This window comes from Cotesia glomerata, unplaced genomic scaffold (genome assembly GCF_020080835.1).
Source record: "Cotesia glomerata isolate CgM1 unplaced genomic scaffold, MPM_Cglom_v2.3 scaffold_22, whole genome shotgun sequence".
NCBI classification, from domain to species: Eukaryota; Metazoa; Arthropoda; class Insecta; order Hymenoptera; family Braconidae; genus Cotesia; species Cotesia glomerata.
This window is the reverse complement of record NW_025402663.1, coordinates 212,374-232,442: the sequence shown is the minus strand read 5'-3', so window position 1 is coordinate 232,442 and position 20,069 is coordinate 212,374. Positions and strand designations below refer to the sequence as shown.

Below are 20,069 nucleotides of genomic sequence, written 5' to 3'. Positions count from 1 at the left end.
TTATGTTTTAACTTTTTTAATATCTAATATATAATAGTTTATTGCTTCAAGGTACAAGGTCCCAATAGCAAGGGGTATAGTACTTACATTAAATTAGTATATCAGTTAAAATTATGAATATAAATATTAAAATACTATGAATATTAGAATTCAATCGTCGTGACCAGCAATAATCAATCTATTTTGGTTTTGGAATTTACATTTTATAAAGTTATAGCAGTGAGTCTCTTCTTTCAAGTATTTGTGCAGTTAGTTTGGATACCCTGTTGAAATAATCCCATAGATTCCAATAAAAAAAAAAGCATATGGGAACCTGATGTGTATTTGTCGCTGCAAATCCATATACATACTCATGCAAGTTAATAACTGAAAAATTCCGATAAAGTTTATTGTAATTCATCTGTTATAGGGAATTTATTTGGATTTACAATAATTTACTTAACCTAGTAGTTTGTATGAGCATATTCACATACATAGCGTTAAGGCAACAGTAGTATTCTACTGGCATATCCAATCAGGATTCGGGATTAACAAGATTCACCGTTGTAAGGAACTTAATTGTGAATCCAGATTAAATTAACATTGTTTTTAATAGTTATTCATTCGGAATAACCGTTAGTAATACAATAGTAGCAGTACGTATTTATATTGGATTATCCAGCCTCATGAAAAAGTTTCATTTTACACGTTTTTATTTGTAAATAACTATTAAGACTATATTGAAAAAATATGGAATCAAATCGAATGTCCAGATCAAACATGATAAGAAATCTTACGGTATTTAGCTGGAAGTTCGCAGGTAAAACGTCATTTTAGCAGTAGTTTTCTATTGGAGTATCCAGTTGAAAGACTAAACTAATTCTATCTGTTTTTATGTGGAAATAACTTTAGAAACCACCTACATATAATGTGGAATAAAACTGAATATCCGGATCAAATATTATCTTATATTTAATAGTCTGTAGCTGGAAGATCACAGATAAAACGCCATTTTCGCAGTAGTTTTCTATTGGAGTATCCAGTTGAAGGACTAAACTGATTTTATCTTTTTTTATCTGTAAATAACTCTAGAAACTACTTAAATACAATATGAATTAAAACTGAATGTCCAGATCAAATATTATCTTAGATTTAATAATTTGTAGCTGGAAGTTCGCAGGTAAAACGTCATTTTAGCAGTAGTTTTCTATTGGAGTATCCAGTTGAAGGACTAAATTAATTCTATCTGTTTTTATCTGTAAATAACTCTAGAAACCATCTACATGCAATATGGATTAAAACTGAATGTCCAGATCAAATATTATTTTAGATTTAATAGTCTGTAGCTGGAAGTTCGCAGGTAAAACGCCATTTTAGCAGTAGTTTTCATTTGGAGTATCCAGCTGATGGACTAAACAAATCCTATTTGTTTTTATTTGTAAATAAGTATCAAGTATCTTAAATTCGTATAATACTAAACAGAATGCCTAGATAAAATAAAATCGTAGATTTAATGATATTTAGCTGGAAATTTCCAAGTAAAATATCATGGTAGCAGTAGGTTTATACTAGAGTAACCAGCGACAAATAGAATATAAATTCATATATTTTTAGTTGAGAATAATATTTAAATGTTCTTCAAAGCAGTGAACTTCAACTGACAGTAATTATATAGAATAAAAAGTAAGTTTTGATTAAGTCAATATATAAAGTTTAAAGTTATTATGAGAGTTAACATAAGTTAAATTTAAAGAAATTAAAAGTTTTTTTTAGAATTAAGTATTAAACTGTTTTAAACACTTGGAGTTGTATTATCTTTTTTTTGGTTTGACGGTTCTTCTTCACTGTCGTCGCTGCAGCTGCCGTTGCCGCTGCCGCTGTCACTGTCGCCGCCGCTGTCGCTGCCGCTGCCGCCGCCGCCGCTGTCGCTGCCGTTGCCGCTGCCACGGCTGCTAGATTGAGTTTCATTATCCTTTTCTATAAAAGATGATATAAATGGAAATGTTAACTTTTCTACATCTATATAAAAATCATCAAAAATTTTATTTTGAAGAATTAAAATAAAAAAGAGCAGACAACATACTTTTGTTTTTAGATGATGTTCGTGGTCGTCGTAAATCACATATTTTACCTCTAATATAATCTTCATAATTATTTGCTTCCTCCGCCTCTTCTTCTTCAGTAAAACGTTTATTTTCTTTCAAATAGTATTCATAAATTTCTAAAACAACATTTTAATTTTAATTTATAGTATACAGATTTTAATTATAGAATTGTTTAAATGAATTGTATATATTAATTTGGGAAAAATTTTCACGCGATATTGCAATAAAACTATATAAATTATTTAAAAAAATGTACCTTTTATAGCCAGAGCTTTTTTAATATCAATGGCTGGCCTTGGCTTGCTTTTTGTTTTGTTACAAGCTTTGCCCTTTACGCTGTGTTCTTTTAAATATTGAGCGCCGTACACAGCCATGGCAATATTTTTTACGAACATTGCATTTGTAGTTGCACTGAAAACTACGTCGCAGTAAGTTTGTTTTGGGAGCCATATACCTTGGCCTAAATGAATCTGAAGCATTATTTGAAAAAAGGTTTAGAAATTATTGCATTTAAGACAGTTTCAAATTAAAAGAACTTAGAATACCGTATTATTATCGACGCGTACGTATCCTACAGCAGGAGGGCGGTTAATATTTGAAATATCCAAACCTGTATTATTTCCTGCAGATGTTGATTGAGTATCTAGAAATGTTTTGTTTAACCGCTAGGAAAAGGACCTAGTCACATACTTATAAGAAGAATTGCGCCTTCGGGCTTAATCGTTAAAACTCGGGAATAATCGTATCACGCTATGGCCGTCGCCCATGCGCGCCTTGGTTAGCGGTAGAGAAGCCGGCTCACGTGGCCGGCTGCAACAGTGGTGCTTGGACATTTGTACCAGTACGACTACTCTGTGCGAATCGATTCTGATATTTCTTACTTACATCTCACTTTCATTTAAATATTTAAATTATTCATTAAATATAAATAATTATATTAGCTTCAATTATACTTTAAATTCTCAATTCATTTAAATCAGTTCAATAGTTCAATAGTTCAGTGAATTAACATAAATAAAATCAAGTAAATTTATTTAGTGACGCCACGCGGCCATTACGCGCCACCGTTAACAAAGGATTGCATCAGCCACGCGGCTTTAGTCAATCCATAATTGACGCGTGATATTAACAATTAATTACATTAAATTAGTTATTGACATTTAATTACGATCTTATTTAATTTAGCTTATAAATAATTAAATTCCAACTTCAAATCATTTGACTAATTTCTACACGAAAAACATCAAACTCAATTGACTAACATTCTGTTATCAATTGAATATTATTTGCTCTCACCTTGAGACAATTGAACATTAATAGATCTCACTCTGAGATAGTTCAAAGTGATTAGATATTACTAGCTCCCACCTTGGGACTTATCTAATTCAGATTATCGATAATTTTCTATCTAAGGCGGTTGAGCTCACCCCTATTGCGTTATTGCAACGTAATTTTACACATTCACACTTACACATACACAATTTACTTGTATAATTTCATCAAGGAGGTTTTTTCCTAGCCTAGCTGGGTTTTCCTCCTTTGGGGACAAATAAATTCTTCTAAATTGTTCCCCAAAAAATCCAAGTATTTTTATTTAATTTCCTAATCCCAACTTTATCGTATAATTTAAAACAATTACGGGAATTATCCGCATTGGATAGTTTTCGACAAAACATGTTTGAATCAGAAAACATTCAATTTGGTAATTTTAAAAACATTATTTTTACAAGATCGTGATTTGTGAAGAAAATTATAAAGCTCAACTTAAAATATTTATGAAGTAGTTAAGATATTTAAGACAAAAAATACATTGATTTACGATTATGTACATAAATTTTTTTTATTCAGATTTTTACTCTTCGTAAGAAAAATTTAAAAGTATCACAAAAAATTTCGAAAATACTGTTTTGGATTCTCTTTTATGAAATTAAATTTTTATCGAATATAGAAAACTTGCGATTCTATGAAAATATTCAGCAGGTTGAGCTATTTTCTAGGTAGTAAAACCGGAAAAATAAAATTGAGATCTTCCACAGAATCTTTATTATCCCATTATTTCAAGTCGTGACTCATAATCTCTTTGTAAGCTCAAAAGTTTCTTAGATTATCTACGAAGTCAGGTTATAAGATTTATATTCCATAAGATTTTCTTAAGTAAAAAACTTTAGTTTTACAAAATTTTCTGAATGGCAAAACCTTCAAAACAATACTTATTTTCGATACTTTATTGTGAATTATGTTCATAAAAATGATTTCAAGTATAACCGGCTCAAAAAAGTATTAAAAAATTATAACTTACGGCCGACTTGCTTCCAATTTTCCGAAATCTCAGTCAATTTTTCAGAAACAAACGTTTCTAATCCCCCGACATGCTCTTTTATCCAGTCCAATTTTCTATTAATGTCCAAACATAGCTGTTGAGAAACATCATCGCTCTGGAATATACATTTTATTTTGTCGATTCATTTTTTAATCTAGAATTCATAATCAACTTACAGTTTTTTTAGTTTTTTCCTTGCGCGACTTCTTCCGCGATTTCTTCGAAGTAATCGAGGAAGAAGCATTTTCTAATGGCAAATTATCATAAGGATCAGTATTATCATGTTCTGTAACAGTATTAGCAGTAGTTTGCTCCGAAGATATTGATTTATCATTCTGGACTTCTTCTTCCTATAATTTATATTAAGTTAATCAAATCACAGAACAATAAAAACTCTTTTTATTTTTTTTTTTTTAGAAAATGCGATTTTTAAAAAAATCTATTTATTGACAAAATTTCAAAAAATTTTATGAAAATAATTATGTAAAAAATCAAGTTCTTTTTTCAAGATTTTCTTTGATTTCGCAAAAATTTGAAACTTATCGAAAAAACTCAAGGAAGAAAAATTAATATCCAGTAAGAAAAATTTTCGTGGAGTCCAATTAGCTAGTACTTCTTAATTTAGAAGTTATTAAATATTACAATCTATACAAATAAATAAATTTTTTCCAAACAATAAAAAATTTCATTTCCAACGATTTTCCTAAAATGTATATGGCGGTATTTTGATACATACTGTGTAAGGCTTTTCTCTTCCTTCATTATTGTTACTGATCTTTCGCTGTAACAAAATAATTATTATTATCGATTCTATTTTATCATAAAACACTCATTGAATTTAAGTTTTTTTTTTTTTTATAATCGCGTTATTCTTTTAAAAAAATATTCATAAATCATTTGAAATGGTTTATCAACATCTACAAAAGCTTTACTACGCTGTAGCTAAGTAAATGGACTAGAGAATTTTTAAAAATACTCAGCTGAAGTTTTAACTCGATAAATTCTTGTGTAATGAGTTATTAAATAATTTATTAAAAGTAATGAAAAACTGGTTAACTTTTATTTCATTTCACTTACTTTTTTACTATGTTTTTTATGTTTTTTTTTGTCATCTCTTGATCGCTTGATAGCAAAAGATTTTTTCGGAGATTTCATTATTTGAGAATTAGAGTTATTTCCAGACATCTTCTTAAGCGAATCATTCATGATTTGAGTCTCATTGTCTAATTTGTCGGTATTCGGGATTGCCAGTTGTGTCATGGATTTTTCCACAAGTTTAGAATTATGAAAGATTTTTGGATTCTAAAATCGAAAAAAATAGTTTAAAACGGTAAATGTAGACTAGATAAGAAGAAGAATAATTAAAATGCCAATACATTCACAATGAAATAATCAACAGAAAATGATACAAAAATTCTCAATTAAATTCTGTTTAGAGGTATGTACAAAATTGCATCATTTTGAATCATGTTGAACCTGACATTCGAATATTCTTTGGCAATCACAAAGTAATTGGAAATGTTTAACGATTGTATTGAGTTAATTTAAAGGTAAAAGTTATAAAAATGAAGAAATTTGCTCCCATTCAATTTCATTTTTACTCTTTCTTCACGGCCATATTTTTAATTTTAACCTTATTGAAAATAAATTTTTACCAACCTTATCATTTTTTTGTGTTGCTTTAGTTTCAGTACCATCGATAGAATCTTCCGTATTTACCAGAGAATCTTCATTAGTTTCGAAATCTTTATGGGGGTTGTTTTCTTCAGTCATATTGCCGGTATTGCCATTATTTTCTTTGTTCATATCCTTAGACTGCTGCTCATCCATTGCCTGTTGTGAAGATAAGTAAACACAATACTATTAATTCATGTTGAAAAAATTTGGCTATTCTATCATCTAGAAGAGATAATTGCTTCATAAAATTGAATAGATTTTCAGAGATAGCCTTCATTATCTCAAGGGCTTTTAATTTAAAAAAAAAAAACCAATACAAAGTAAAAAATTTTTCGTCAAATTTAACACAAAAATTTGTGTTGATAACTTTTTTTACACAATTTGTGTTGAATCAACACACTAAAATGTTAAATTCTACACAAACATTTTTACACTATACACAATAACGAAAAATTTTTTACTGTGTACTGACCAAAACGGCATACTAATCACTAGAGAGTGGTTAAATATCATATTTTTGAAATTTTACTTCCATTATTGTAAAATTAATGAAAGTATATTTTAAGCAACTCTATAATATTCTATATATAATAATTTGAGAGATGATCAAAATTAACGATGAAATAGAAGTCTTTATAAAATAAGGACTTGATGTCATTAATACATGTATAGAATTGATTATGATAGTTATTATATATTAATTTACTACCAACGATAAAAATTATTATGATCTTTTATGGTAGATGCAAATATCCAATATTTCAATAATTATAACGTAAGAAATTTGTTATGCAATGAGTAAAAAATAAAACGATATTTTTGAAGAGTATAAGCCCAATTGATAATCAGTAGAAAAAACCTTCTGCCTTTTGTACAATAATTATTGAATAGAAATTTTAATGTAAAATATTGCTTACGTTTTAAACATAAATAATTATTTTCTTGCTCTATTAATTTCCTAAATGATCTGGCAGTGATGAAACATAATTTTTAATTCCAGTAGTGTAAAATATAAGCTTTGATTCAAAACAGTCAATATTTTCAAAAATTTCATCTCCTTGCACACTTTCTACTTCCAAAATGTGATTCAGCCCTTGGGTACAAAAGTCTGATAAAGTAGTTTTGAGTTCTCGGCCATATACATAACAAATGTCATTAACAACAACGAAATCATGTATTTGCATTTTCTTGTGCATCTTCAGTCGAATAACCGTATCATCCGTTTTTGTTGGTCGAGTATAATTGATACTACGAAGAATTTTTTTTTTAAAAATACATCTGCTAAAGACTTGAATACTATGTATTACTTCAATATTGAGATCACGAACAAGAAAACTAATTCTTGAATTCGGTTCATTTGCTGCACCAGTGAGCATGGCCCCATTACTTGTACGGGAATAATTCGTTAAGTATTGTGGGAGAAATAGATTCTTACAATAATTACGACAGGTAGTTGATTCCGTTGCATTATCAATATTATTGCGAACATGATTTGTTTTTAACGTTGATGAAACAATTTGCTGGGAAACGCCGTGAGCAACATTTATCTCCAATTTATAATTGAATATTCCATTTTCGAAAATGAATGTATTGCTAGAGCACAGAGGTCCACTTTGTCGTACTGATTTAGGAATATGAATCATAGAATGTAAATTAAATGTCATTACACCTTTTCCATAAAATTGTTGACATTCACCAACGAATTGTAATAAATGAAGTTCACATTCAAGTATTTCTCTTTCACTTATCTTACCAGATAATAGTTTAAAAATGCTTGACACAAATAAGCAATACGAATCAAAGCATTCCTTTTTTAAAATTCCAGTTAAACAGGGCAAGCTGTCAAATAACAACCATGACTCCCACTCTGAAGCTTTCCATTTCGCCATAGTTTTCATAGATCTCACCAATCTGTGAATTTCATGAGGCCGTTTTATGCAAAGATACCGTTTTTCAATTTCCTTCCGATTTTTACGTGTCAAATAATAGGGAGTTTTAGGTGTAGTCCAAATGGACCATAACTGACGGGTAACTCCTAACAAAACGCCATGCATGTAATCTACTGGGAAACTCCATATACAGTCTATATGTTTTAATCGTAGTAGCTCAGGACGTCCTTTTACGCCATTAACAGGACGACCCAGTTCTTCAACATTTTCTACATCACGAATGAAATCATTGTGCGTCCGTAAAGCCGGATCATTTGCAGTGATGGGGTAACGCATAGCTGAGTTGAAGTATTCTCCATGTGCATAACACCAACTACAACCATAATACCCATTAAACTGATACCGATACTGTAGAACCAGTCTAGCCACTGAATCTACGCATACGAGATGACAATGAACTTTAAAATTCCTCTGTAAATTTGAATCATGCATAGTGATATTTAATCCATTCGTCATTAATTTTTCAGCGTCATCGAGGAACTTAGATAAATAACTGTTCATCAATTGCGGACTTGGCTCTGTTGAAGTTAACATCATACCAGCAAGAATTACATTTTGCTTACGAATTTGCGGTGAAAGTTCGTTCAAAATTAATTGTATCGGCCAGAAGCTTCGATTAGAGCTGTTAAATGCCGGTGCGCCATCAGTATTGAGATTAAATGTTAATGTTTGGGGTGACAATTGTTGAATGTCTTTATAAAACTTGGAATCGTAAATATCATTGATAATACCATCATTCTCACGTTCATCGAGCTTAGTGAAGGTTTTCAATAAATCTTCTTGAATTTCTTTTTCATGTAGAAGAGATTCTAATTGATACTGAAAATCAATTGTAACAAATTGATTGGTACTTTCTAATGTTAACTTATATTTTGCTTCACAAGTTGTGCATTTTATCGATTTTTTTTTCATTTTTTGACTATTATTGTGGGAAGTTAATATAATATTGCAATTTGTACAAAAAAAATGTGTATTAATTTTTGATTTCGGGGGGTTGTATGCTTTTGCTCGTGCATGATGTGAAGGGTTCCATGATGAGAATTCTGGACCAGCCAATATTTTTATGAGACCAATCAAATCGTCTTCTTCTCGTTTTGTTGATCTATGTTTAATAGAGTAAACTGTGACCATTAACAGCACATCTGCTACAGTTAGTTGTGCTTTGGAAAACATCATCGTCTTGCCTTGCATGTGATCAGTATTAAATGTTTTAGATTTATCACTATAAGACCCAGAAAATTCATTATTAGATTTACAATTCATATCATTTTCTGATGAACTTTCAGAATCATGATCATCTGACGAAAAATCTTCATCTTCTGCGGAAAAATTTTCAGAGTCGGATGAATCTGAAGAATCACTGTCGTCACTAGAAGAGCCGTCCGAGTTATCATTGTACACATTATCAAAATCATTTGCTTCCATAAATTCAATATTTTCATTCCCAAAATGATTTAAAATCGCAGATTTATTAGAGCTTGATAAAAATTCATTATTACTCATAACGCATTCAGAGGTATCGATAGTTTCCGCTAAATTAACGGTAATATTTTGCGTTATTTCTCTAGACGCGGAATATTCAGAAGACTGGTGTTGCAAAAGCTTCCACCTCTGTTTTGTTCTTTTGCTCACCCTATTCAGGCAACAAGATTGTAGTAAGTATTGTTTATTCAATCTTTTTATTAAATTTGGTGCCATAATTTTCCTATAGTAGAAAATATAATTCCATATATTAATCAACTAATATAAAATGTATTTGCCCTGAATAAATAAAAGTATTGAACTTATTCATCTGTAAATCTATATTGTATACATATATAGATATACAGCTTATATAAGTTTAATACAGTTTTAATACTATTTTATTTAATCGGGGCTAAAAAATATTTTAATAAGTAATAATACAAAACATTCGAAGAAAGCGTTTTTTGATGGAATGTGAGTGATTGCATAGAAAGAAAATTGATAATATAGTGCAAAAATCTTGTGTAGAAGCGTTTCTAATTCAAAAGGTCCGTAAAATGTAAAAATGATTTCCTTTCAAACTTTATCGATAATTACTTGAATTGATATCGTGGTCAAGATTTAGCTAATTATATTTATAGGCATAATATCTTCATCAACTTTGTTACACATGCAGGAAAAGAGTATAGATGTGTGACGAAAGTTTTTACTTTGATGTTGTATGGTATACAATTCATTGCCCAGTATATTATGTATACTGATAAAAAAATTGACTTGACTCAAGAGCCAAACTCTTGAACCAAGAATACCATTTTGAAGAAAATGATTTTCTTAAGTCAAGAGAATAAATTCTTGAGTTAAGAAATTATTCTTGATTCAAGTAAATATTTCTTGTCTCAAGAATTTATTCTCTTGGCACAAGAAAATCAGTTTCTTCAATATGGAATTCTTGGTCCAAGAGTTTGGCTCTTGAGTCAAGTCAATTTTTTTATCAGTGTATAAAATTATAACTTAATCATAGTAATATGCGTACTCCCATAAAAAATATGATTTCGTTTATTTAAATTATAACACAAATTTGTCTTAGCATTAAGGGGTTATTTTAGTCTGGAAGCATGAATTTTAGGTAATTTTTTGAAGTGCCGTAAAAAAAAGGCAATCAATATTTTTGGTATCCATTTTTTTATAACTTATTTATTAACATTACAAGAATACAGAAAAAAATAAAAAAATCAAAAAAGTTGAGAATTCAAAAAATTAGCAGCTGATGAAGTGGGGGGATCTCAAAAAATTGGCACGTGACCATGCCCACGATTCCAAGCCTCCTAGCAATCGGAAATAAAAAAATAAAAAAGATTATTAACCTAGAGTAATGTCGCTATGGCATGAACTAGGGAAAATTTGAAAAAAATTTTATCACAAAATGACGACTGCCTGCAAAAAAAAATATTTTCTGTACAACTTTTTTGGACTTTTTCGAATTTTTTAAAAATAGTAAAAATCAACATTTGAGGATGACCGTAGTTCATGCCATAGCGACGTTACTCTTAATTAATAATCTTTTTTATTTTTTTATTTCCGATAGCTAGGAGGGTTGGAATCGTGGGCATGGTCACGTGCCAATTTTTTGAGACCCCCCCCTCCCACTTCATCAGCTGCTAATTTTTTGAATTTTCAACTTTTTTGATTTTTTTTTCTCTATTCTTATAATGTTAATAAATAACTTATAAAAAAAATGAATATTAAAAATATTGATTGCACTTTAAAAAATTACCTGAAATTCATACTTTATTCTAGACTAGAATACCCCCTTAAGTAAAGAACTTTATATATTCTTTCAGCACGTTAGAATATTCATAAAATAAGTATATTGTTAAGTAATTTGTTGAATAACTATATCGTTTGAAAAATTTGGAACAAAATTTCAAATACAAAACAACATATTTATGTATTAATGAAAGGTATATTATATGATTAAAATTATGATATTTCCCCGTTCAAAAAGTCTATGTTTTATTCTCGAAAATTGAGATTCATTGGCTCTATCAAATTTCAATTATTTTACGGATTTTCAATTAAATTTTCATAGCATGAAAAAATATCAATCACTGCTTAGATAAATATCAAAAATCAAAACGTATGGAGATATCCTATATAGTAGAAAATACCCTGAAAATCGGTGTATTGTTTATGAGTTAGAGTTAATAGTTGTAGCAAATATTGAAGCCTTTCAATCGAATACGACTTCTTTACTTTGTTTAAAAATTTCACAAGTTTTGGAATCATGTGTTCTATATTTATAAAATTACAACAAAACTGTTAAGAATCGAAATTTTTGTAATGTCAGTTTTATTTAGTATCATTCAAGATATTTTGAGACCATTTGTCTATGCGAGGAAATCTGATGAAATAGGTACATTATTTGCGTAAAATTCAACTTCTTAACATTCAATTGTTAAGTAAAATATAATATATTTAACAATACTATGCGATATGTCAATGATGAGGAGGTAACCATAAATTCTATTAAATATTAATAACATTTATACATAATGCTTTAGTTATAATTTGTACGAATATTTAGTTCAGAAGTAAATCGGGAAAATATGGCAATTAAGTAATATTCTGAGGCAAAGCTTTTTTTTTTACTATTTGGTGACACTGAAATTTATTAGTCGTGATACTAGTATATGATTCGAACAATAAGAATGAAATTCATTTCGAATATCGAGACTTTTTAACTTCCCGCGAAAAAAAATTAAAAATTTTCAAAAGTTGGAAAATTATTGGTTTCACCCTGTTTTTCGAAAATCGAGTTTTCAACGGATATTGACGTTTTGAGGTCTTAGGAAGCTTCCCCGAATGTTTCCGCGGTTATGTCCGTTTGTGTGTGTGTGTGTGTGTGTGTGTGTGTGTGTGTGTGTGTGTGTGTGTGTGTGTGTGTGTGTGTTTGACCGTGTGTAAATCTATTATAACTTTTGAACGGCTTGACCGATTTCATCGCGGTTGGTGCCATACGAAAGGGTTTGACCAAACTTAGATTTTGAATACAATTTAAACCGATTCGAACCGGTAGATTTTGAGAAATCTCAAAAAAACTACATAAAAAACTTTTTTCAAAGGTAGTTTTTATGGAATAACTTTTTAACGGCTCTACCGATCGATTCCAAAAACTAATCAGCTCGTAATTATTAAAAAAAAATCCAAGTCGATCGCTACTAGCCCGATCGAAATCGGTTAATTCGTTCGTGAGTTATCGTTGTTGAAAAATAATTTTTTTGCGGAATTACTTCAAAATTACTAGTTCGATCAATTTAAACTTCAAGATTCTTTATGAGGCTTATGAAACTGCGTCGAATGCCGCCAACCGCGTGAAAATCGGTTCATTCATTCAAAAGTTATTGTGGTTTGAAAATTCAAACAAGTGTTTTATTAAACTTCTATCAAACTTTTGAGCTCGGAGAGCTCAAAATGACACGAACATTATATTATTGAGCTCGAAGAGCTCAAAAAAATAGTAAGTGCAACTTTGAGCTTAAGTATAGAATTAGCGGGAAGTTGCAGGGATGGCCTTTTGGGTCAACCGTCTTCCTAATTTTTTTTCTTTTTTCATAGTCAATGATAGGTAATATTCATTTGCTAAAAATGAAAAGAGTAAAAGCAGCATATTCTTAATGTGACATTTCATTCAAATCACTTGAATTCAATAATAATATTGAATTGACCGCTAACGTACGTTGAAAAATTATTTTAAATAATATTGAAAAACATTTTTCACAGTCATTCGAATATGTTGAAATTGTATGTTTATTGATAAAAATATCACAATTTCCGCGAGATGTTATTCAAGGTTGGTAGGTAACCTTACTAAAATAATGAATTGAATATTTGTTCTGTGTATAAGGTGAATGATACGGGCGCTCAGGAATATTTAAAGAAATCAAGGATAGCAATAAGCAAATAGCAAGTAACATACTATGAATTTTAGAAAAAATACTATTTTTATCTTAATTATTTAATTAAACTATTATTTTCTTAATGAATGTATCTACCGCATAAAATAATCTTGTAAAATCTAGTATGATCAGATATGACAACATTTTTAGTATGAACTGTTCAGTGGTTGATAAAAATGTACAATCAATACACAAATTCAATTATAAAATTATAAAATGGAGAAGTTTTTAAAATACTTTGGACTGCTGTTATTCTTTAAAACATTTGTCACACCGTTATCGGTTGGGAAATTTCAAACATAATTATTAAATAGATGTGAGTGTGTGTACGTGCATAAAGCAATGAATTTTTAATTTAAAATAACGATAAAATAAAGTTGGAAGCTGATTGTCGATTGACAAACATGAAGATGAAATAAATATATCGAGTTTGCATCTCATTGTTATAAAATAGAATTTGAAAAAAGTAGAAAATTCTACAACGTACTATATATTTAAGGAAAAATAAATCTTACCAGTAACTCTTTTTGCTTCGCTGCTAATTTTTCCTGGAGAATAGTCTGAACGCCGCTATCTCCAATATTTTTTTGATCAATATTTTTCTTAATCTTGTCTACGTCACTTTCTTCCGTACAAGATATTAATAAAGATGATGGAGGAACTTTAGTTCGCTGACTATTTATTATTTCTACCAGTTCTTCTCTGGTTTCTGTAAATGAACGAAAGATAATTATGATAAGAATTATTAATTTATGTACATTATCAACAAAATTAATTTAAATAAGCTATTCTTGCGATTTAGTTTAAAATTACAGAATGGCATATTCTACAGTGTTCAAACTATTACATCTATTAGTAAAAATTATGATTATAAATTTTATAAAGAATAACTTACCCGCAGTGTAAATAATAACAGCCTTTTTGGTAATGTTATTGTCACATTGGACTTTAAACTTCTTCGTTTTAGAGTAGGGAAATTTAAATTTCGCTATTTGCGTTGTAGCCACAATAGAAAAATTATTGTCTGGAGAGGTAAACTTGACGTATGCAAACATCGATATTTTTATGAAAAATATGAATGAACAAGTTTAAACAATTTCTCTGTAACAAACATATAAATTTGAATGAAGTGAAATGACAGTAAATTACTAAAAAATAAGATAAAGAAAAAGCGGAAAAGAGTCGTGTAAAATAAAGTTCAGAAATTATAAGACTATATAAGCATCAAATTCAACAGTAGTCCTACCAAGACTGTAAATTACGATTTTCCATAAAACTAAAAAAAAATATATAGGATATTGTCTTAAGATATTATGAAAGTGCACATAAAATTATAGAGTAAAACTTATATGTATTGCAAAAAAATTTTAAGTTGAAATTTTAATACCCAGGTAAAAAAATTAACTTGACCCAAGAAAATAATATCTTGAGCGCAAAGAGCTCGAACTTCGTGATAAAAAAAAATCATTGCGCTTTTTGTTAGTTTTTAGCGGAAAGTTGCAGGGATGATCTGTTAGGTTAATCCTCTTACCAATTTTGTTTCTTGTGTTACGAAAAAACATTAATTAGTTGTTAATTTTTCATCTGTACAGAAATAATATTTAAGATTAACAATTAATTTTGCTTCATAAAAAATTAACTACTCGTAGGAAAAACTGTGCACCCTTCAGATTCTGTCAGTTCTTTAAACATCTTATGTAAAATTTCTTATAAAGATTGGAATTTTTTTCAATTTCAAGTTACAGTATATTTCAACATACATTCATTTATTGAGATATTTTTAAAAATTGGAAAAATCATAAAAACACGTTGTAACGTTAAGGGGGAACACCACTGTGACGATCGAAAAAAAGAGGTGATTTTCGGGAATTTTTTCGACAGGGAAAATGAAAGAATTTGGGAATCGGGTTTTTTTTTTTATTTTATTCAGGGTACATGAACGATTATTACCCTAAATTTTTATAAAAAAATATTTAATTATCACAAAGTTATTAACAATCTCGTCGAGCACTGGAGAAAATTTCCCCCCTCCACGGTCGGTTCTATAACTCAAAAACAGATCATCTGAAAATAAAAACCTAAATTGCTTTTTAATCAGTAAGGATGTAGTTGTCGTCGCACGTACGAAATTTGAAAAATTTTTATTTTAAAGATTTTTTTAGCCGGGTTAAAACAAAAAAAAACGGTGAGAATAGTGAGAAAGTTTTCAATCAGTCGCCATTTTTTAAAAAATTAAAATTTTCAAAATTCCGTACATGCGACGATAACTACATCCTTACTGATTAAAAAGCAATTTGAGTTTTTATTTACAGATGATCCGTTTTTAAGTAATCGAACCGACCATGGAGGGGGAAATTTTTTCTAGTGCTGTACGAGATTGTTAATAACTTTGTAATAATTAAATATTTTTTTAATAAAAATTTAGGGTAATAATCTTTAATGTACCCTTAATAAAATAAAAAAAATCCGATCCCCAAATTCCTTTATTTTCCCTGTCAAAAAAATTCCCGAAAATCACCTCTGTTTTTCGATCGTCACAGTGGTGTTCCCCCTTAATTTAGTACAAATAAAGAACATTACGAGTTAACCTTTCGATAAGACACGTGTACATTGCATATAGAAACCATAACAATCCAATAAATTCGCGTTATCTTTTAAATTAGCTTCGAAAGTGATTTTCGATGAAAACACTTAGTCTAAAAGAAATTAAAAGAAAAAATATTTAGCTTTTAAATAAAATGTATTTAAACCGCTCGTATTTTCAAAACTGTGTTTAAAAATTAAAGTTATTAGTGAAAATCATAGAAAAGAAACAAAAAAGAAAGTTACAGTGACTTTTGGGTGAATTTATGACAAGAATTATAAATACCTATATCATCAAAATTGATAGGATTTTATGAAATCGTATAAGACTCGTGGACATTGCATATAGAAACCATAACAATCCAATAAGTCCGCGTTATCTATTTAATTAGCTTTCAAAGTAACTTTCGATAAAAATACTTAGTCTAATAGAAATTAAAAGAAAAAATATTTAGCTTATAAATAAAATGTATTTGAACCACTCGTACTTTCAAATCTGTTTTCAAAAATTTAAGTTATTAGTGAAAATCCTAAAAAAGAAAGAAACAAGAAATCTACCGTGATTTTTGGGTGAATTGAAGACAAAAATTATAAATATTTTGTAAAAGTTGATGGGATTTTATGAAATCGTATAAGACTCATGTACATTGCATATAGAAAACATAACAATCCAATAAGTCTGCGTTATCTTTTAATTAGCTTCCAAAGTAATTTTCGATAAAAACACCTAGTTAAGTAGAAAAACTTAGTTTAGTACAACTTTGAAAAAAAAAATATTTAGCTTATAAGTCAAATGTTTTTAAACCGCTCATACTTTCAAAACTGTGTTTAAAAATTAAAGTTATTAGTGAAAATCCTAAAAAAGAAAGAAACAAGAACTCTACCGTGGTTTTTGGGTGAATTGAAGACGAAAATTATAAATATTTCGTAAAAGTTGATGGGATTTTAGAAAATCGTATAAGACTCATGTACATTGCATATAGAAACCATAACAATCCAATAAGTCCGCATTATCTTTTTAATTAGCTTCCAAAGTAATTTTCGATAAAAATACTTAGTCTAATAGAAATTAAAAGAAAAAATATTTAGCTTATAAATAAAATTTATTTAAACCACTCGTATTTTCAAACCTGTGTTTAAAAATTAAAGTTATTAGTCAAAATCATAGAATAGAAATAAAAAAGAAATTTACAATGATTTTTGGGTAAATTTACACGGAAAAAAGTAAACTGTAATAAATAACAGTCGATTTATAATAAGTAATGATCAACTGCTAAAAATTACTATTTCAAACAGTAAAATCGTGATTTTACTATTCACATTGTAATATTTACAATTTAAACGTTACAATTTACTCTTTACGTGGAAGAAAATACTATTTCAAACAGTAATATTCGCTATGTAAATGTCTAAAATGTTAAAGTATAATAATTAAGAATTCAGACTTTAATATTTATCATTTCGTACCTAAAAAATGATGTTATGATATGTAAAAAGCATAAAATAAAGTTAGTAAATTTTTAATACAAGCAACGTCAATATTTACAAAGTAAAATGGTAAATTTTAAACGCAACACTAAAAATCAAACTGTAATTATTGACTTGCTTAGACTGGTAAAATGAATATTTTAAAAGTATAATTTTTACTGTTTGAAATGTTAAATTCTCCCAGAGTGAGACCCCCTTCTCTTTCATCTGAGTTCCCCTTCTCTTCATAATATGGACTATATATTGAAATGGCAATTTTTACTGTTTGAAACTGTAATTTTTAAAGATGAAAGAGTCGTTATTTACTATAGTGACAACTACTAATCACTTATTTTAGATATTAAATTATAAATTGTGGCTTTTATACTTTCTACACTAAGTTCTGTAATATTTACATTTTTGCCACCCCGATGTCCGCTTTACTGTTTGAAACTATAAAAACTAACCGGAATCCGAGTGAATATTACAGTTTACTTTTTTCCGTGTATGACAAGAAATATAAATATTTCGTAAAAGTTGATGGGATTTTATGAAATCTTATAAGACTCATGTACATTGCATATAGAAAACATAACAATCCAATAAGTCTGCGTTATCTTTTTAATTAGCTTCCTAAGTAATTTCCGATAAAAATACTTAGTTTAGTAGAAAAATTTAGTTTAGTAAAACTTTGAAAAAAAAATATATTTAGTTTATAAGTAAAATGTTTTTAAACCGCTGGTACTTTCAAAACTGTTTTCAAAAATAAAAGTTATTAGTGAAAATCCTAAAAAAGAAAGAAACAAGAAATCTACCGTGATTTTTGGGTGAATTGAAGACAAAAATTATAAATATTTCGTAAAAGTTGATGGAATTTTATGAAATCGTGTGAGACTCATGTACATTGCATATAGAAAACATAACAATCCAATAAGTCCGCGTTATCTTTTTAATTAGCTTTCAAAGTAACTTTCGATAAAAATACTTAGTCTAATAGAAATTAAAAGAAAAAATATTTAGCTTATAAATAAAATGTATTTAAACCACTCGTACTTTCAAATCAGTTTTCAAAAATTAAAGTTATTAGTGAAAATCCTAAAAAAAAAAAGAAACAAGAAATCTACCGTGATTTTTGGGTGAATTGAAGACAAAAATCATAAATATTTCGTAAAAGTTGATGGGATTTTATGAAATCGTATAAGACTCATGTATATTGCATATAGAAAACATAACAATCCAATAAGTCTGCGTTATCTTTTTAATTAGCTTCCTAAGTAATTTTCGATAAAAATACTTAGTTAAGTAGAAAAACTTAGTTTAGTACAACTTTGAAAAAAAAATATATTTAGTTTATAAGTAAAATGTTTTTAAACCGCTGGTACTTTCAAAACTGTTTTCAAAAATTAAAGTTATTAGTGAAAATCCTAAAAAAGAAAGAAACAAGAAATCTACCGTGATTTTTGGGTGAATTGAAGACAAAAATTATAAATATTTCGTAAAAGTTGATGGAATTTTATGAAATCGTATGAGACTCATGTACATTGCATATAGAAAACATAACAATCCAATAAGTCTGCGTTATCTTTTTAATTAACTTCCAAAGTAATTTTCGATAAAAATACTTAGTCTTATAGAAATTAAAAATAAAGAAATATTTAGCTTATAAATAAAATGTATTTAAACTGTTTATATTTTCATAACTGTTTGTAAAAATTAAAGTTAATAGTAAAAATTATCAAAAAGAAACAAACAAGAAATTTACCGCGGTTTTTTTCAGATTTCAAAAAAAATTATTTAAAATTCAATGACTCTTTTATTATTAATTAAGAAAGCTTCAAATGTTACTTACCCACAAGAATTCACAGGAAAATCTTTAAAATAACTTATATTTAGTTATACGAAAGTTTCAGCTTCACGTTAAAAAAACACTAGCAAGTGCAGAACTTTTTGTCTACTGAATGCGTTGACGCCGTTGACTATAATGAATGCCGGCACGCGCGACGCAACAGGAGCGCGAGAGGTAGGGGGAAATGTCGATCCTCACAGTCACGTATTAACCCTTCAAGACCTAGGAATTTTTAACAGTTGTGTGCGAAACCAAGTGGGGAGAACGCAAAACGTAAAGCACTGCAAGTTAGATGTGTGATGTATAAAAGTAGTAGTGTGACAGTGAGTACGATTGTTAGTGCCGTAACTAGATGAATGTATACAGATAAAAATTTGGTCAATTTTTATACTTTATATTACGTCTCTATTGCGCGCGTTACCCTAAAAAGTGTGTTAATTAACTTTAAAGTGTTTATAAAGTATTTTTTATGGAAGTTTAGAAACCTGAGTAGCGAATTACCCAACGAATTAATATAAGTGCTTGATTTTTTTTTATGGCTTTGAATATTGCATTTTGTAAAATATTGTCAATAAATTCATTTATAACTTATTTCGTTTTTAATACAATTTTTTCAAAGAAACCTGTTGAAAATATATACTACGGTTATAAATTGTTTTACGAATTCCTGTAATTAACAAAATATTTTAAAATTTATGTAATGAACGTCAATTTATTTCGTAG

General features: G+C 28.6%; 1 protein-coding gene across 4 annotated transcripts; it reads right to left on the bottom strand.

The window, feature by feature from the left end:
• Positions 1-1,622: 1,622 nt before the first annotated feature.
• On the bottom strand, positions 1,623-19,470 carry LOC123274110. Of its 4 annotated transcripts, XM_044741600.1 has the most exons (12): positions 19,350-19,470; positions 14,346-14,551; positions 13,966-14,159; positions 6,064-6,237; positions 5,482-5,706; positions 5,141-5,185; positions 4,581-4,754; positions 4,384-4,519; positions 2,630-2,727; positions 2,341-2,554; positions 2,063-2,200; positions 1,623-1,956 (listed from the first exon to the last, which is right to left on the bottom strand). In XM_044741600.1, the coding sequence occupies exons 2-12, from the start codon at positions 14,503-14,505 to the stop codon at positions 1,772-1,774; spliced, it is 1,743 nt and encodes a 580-aa protein (XP_044597535.1). In that variant the 5' UTR covers positions 14,506-14,551; positions 19,350-19,470; the 3' UTR covers positions 1,623-1,771. The 4 variants fall into 4 exon arrangements, with proteins under 4 accessions (XP_044597535.1, XP_044597537.1, XP_044597536.1 ...); XM_044741602.1 differs by lacking the exons at positions 13,966-14,159; positions 14,346-14,551; positions 19,350-19,470 and adding an exon at positions 6,999-7,136 and having other exon boundaries at positions 1,649-1,956; XM_044741601.1 differs by lacking the exons at positions 1,623-1,956; positions 2,063-2,200; positions 2,341-2,554; ... (5 more) ...; positions 14,346-14,551; positions 19,350-19,470 and adding exons at positions 6,999-7,169; positions 8,388-9,735 and having other exon boundaries at positions 6,102-6,237; positions 13,966-14,091.
• Positions 19,471-20,069: the final 599 nt, after the last annotated feature.

Bases quoted from the DNA above. Each gene is read 5' to 3' on its own strand.
- LOC123274110 (XM_044741599.1), bottom strand. From the start codon at position 9,728: ATGGCACCAAATTTAATAAAAAGATTGAATAAACAATACTTACTACAA.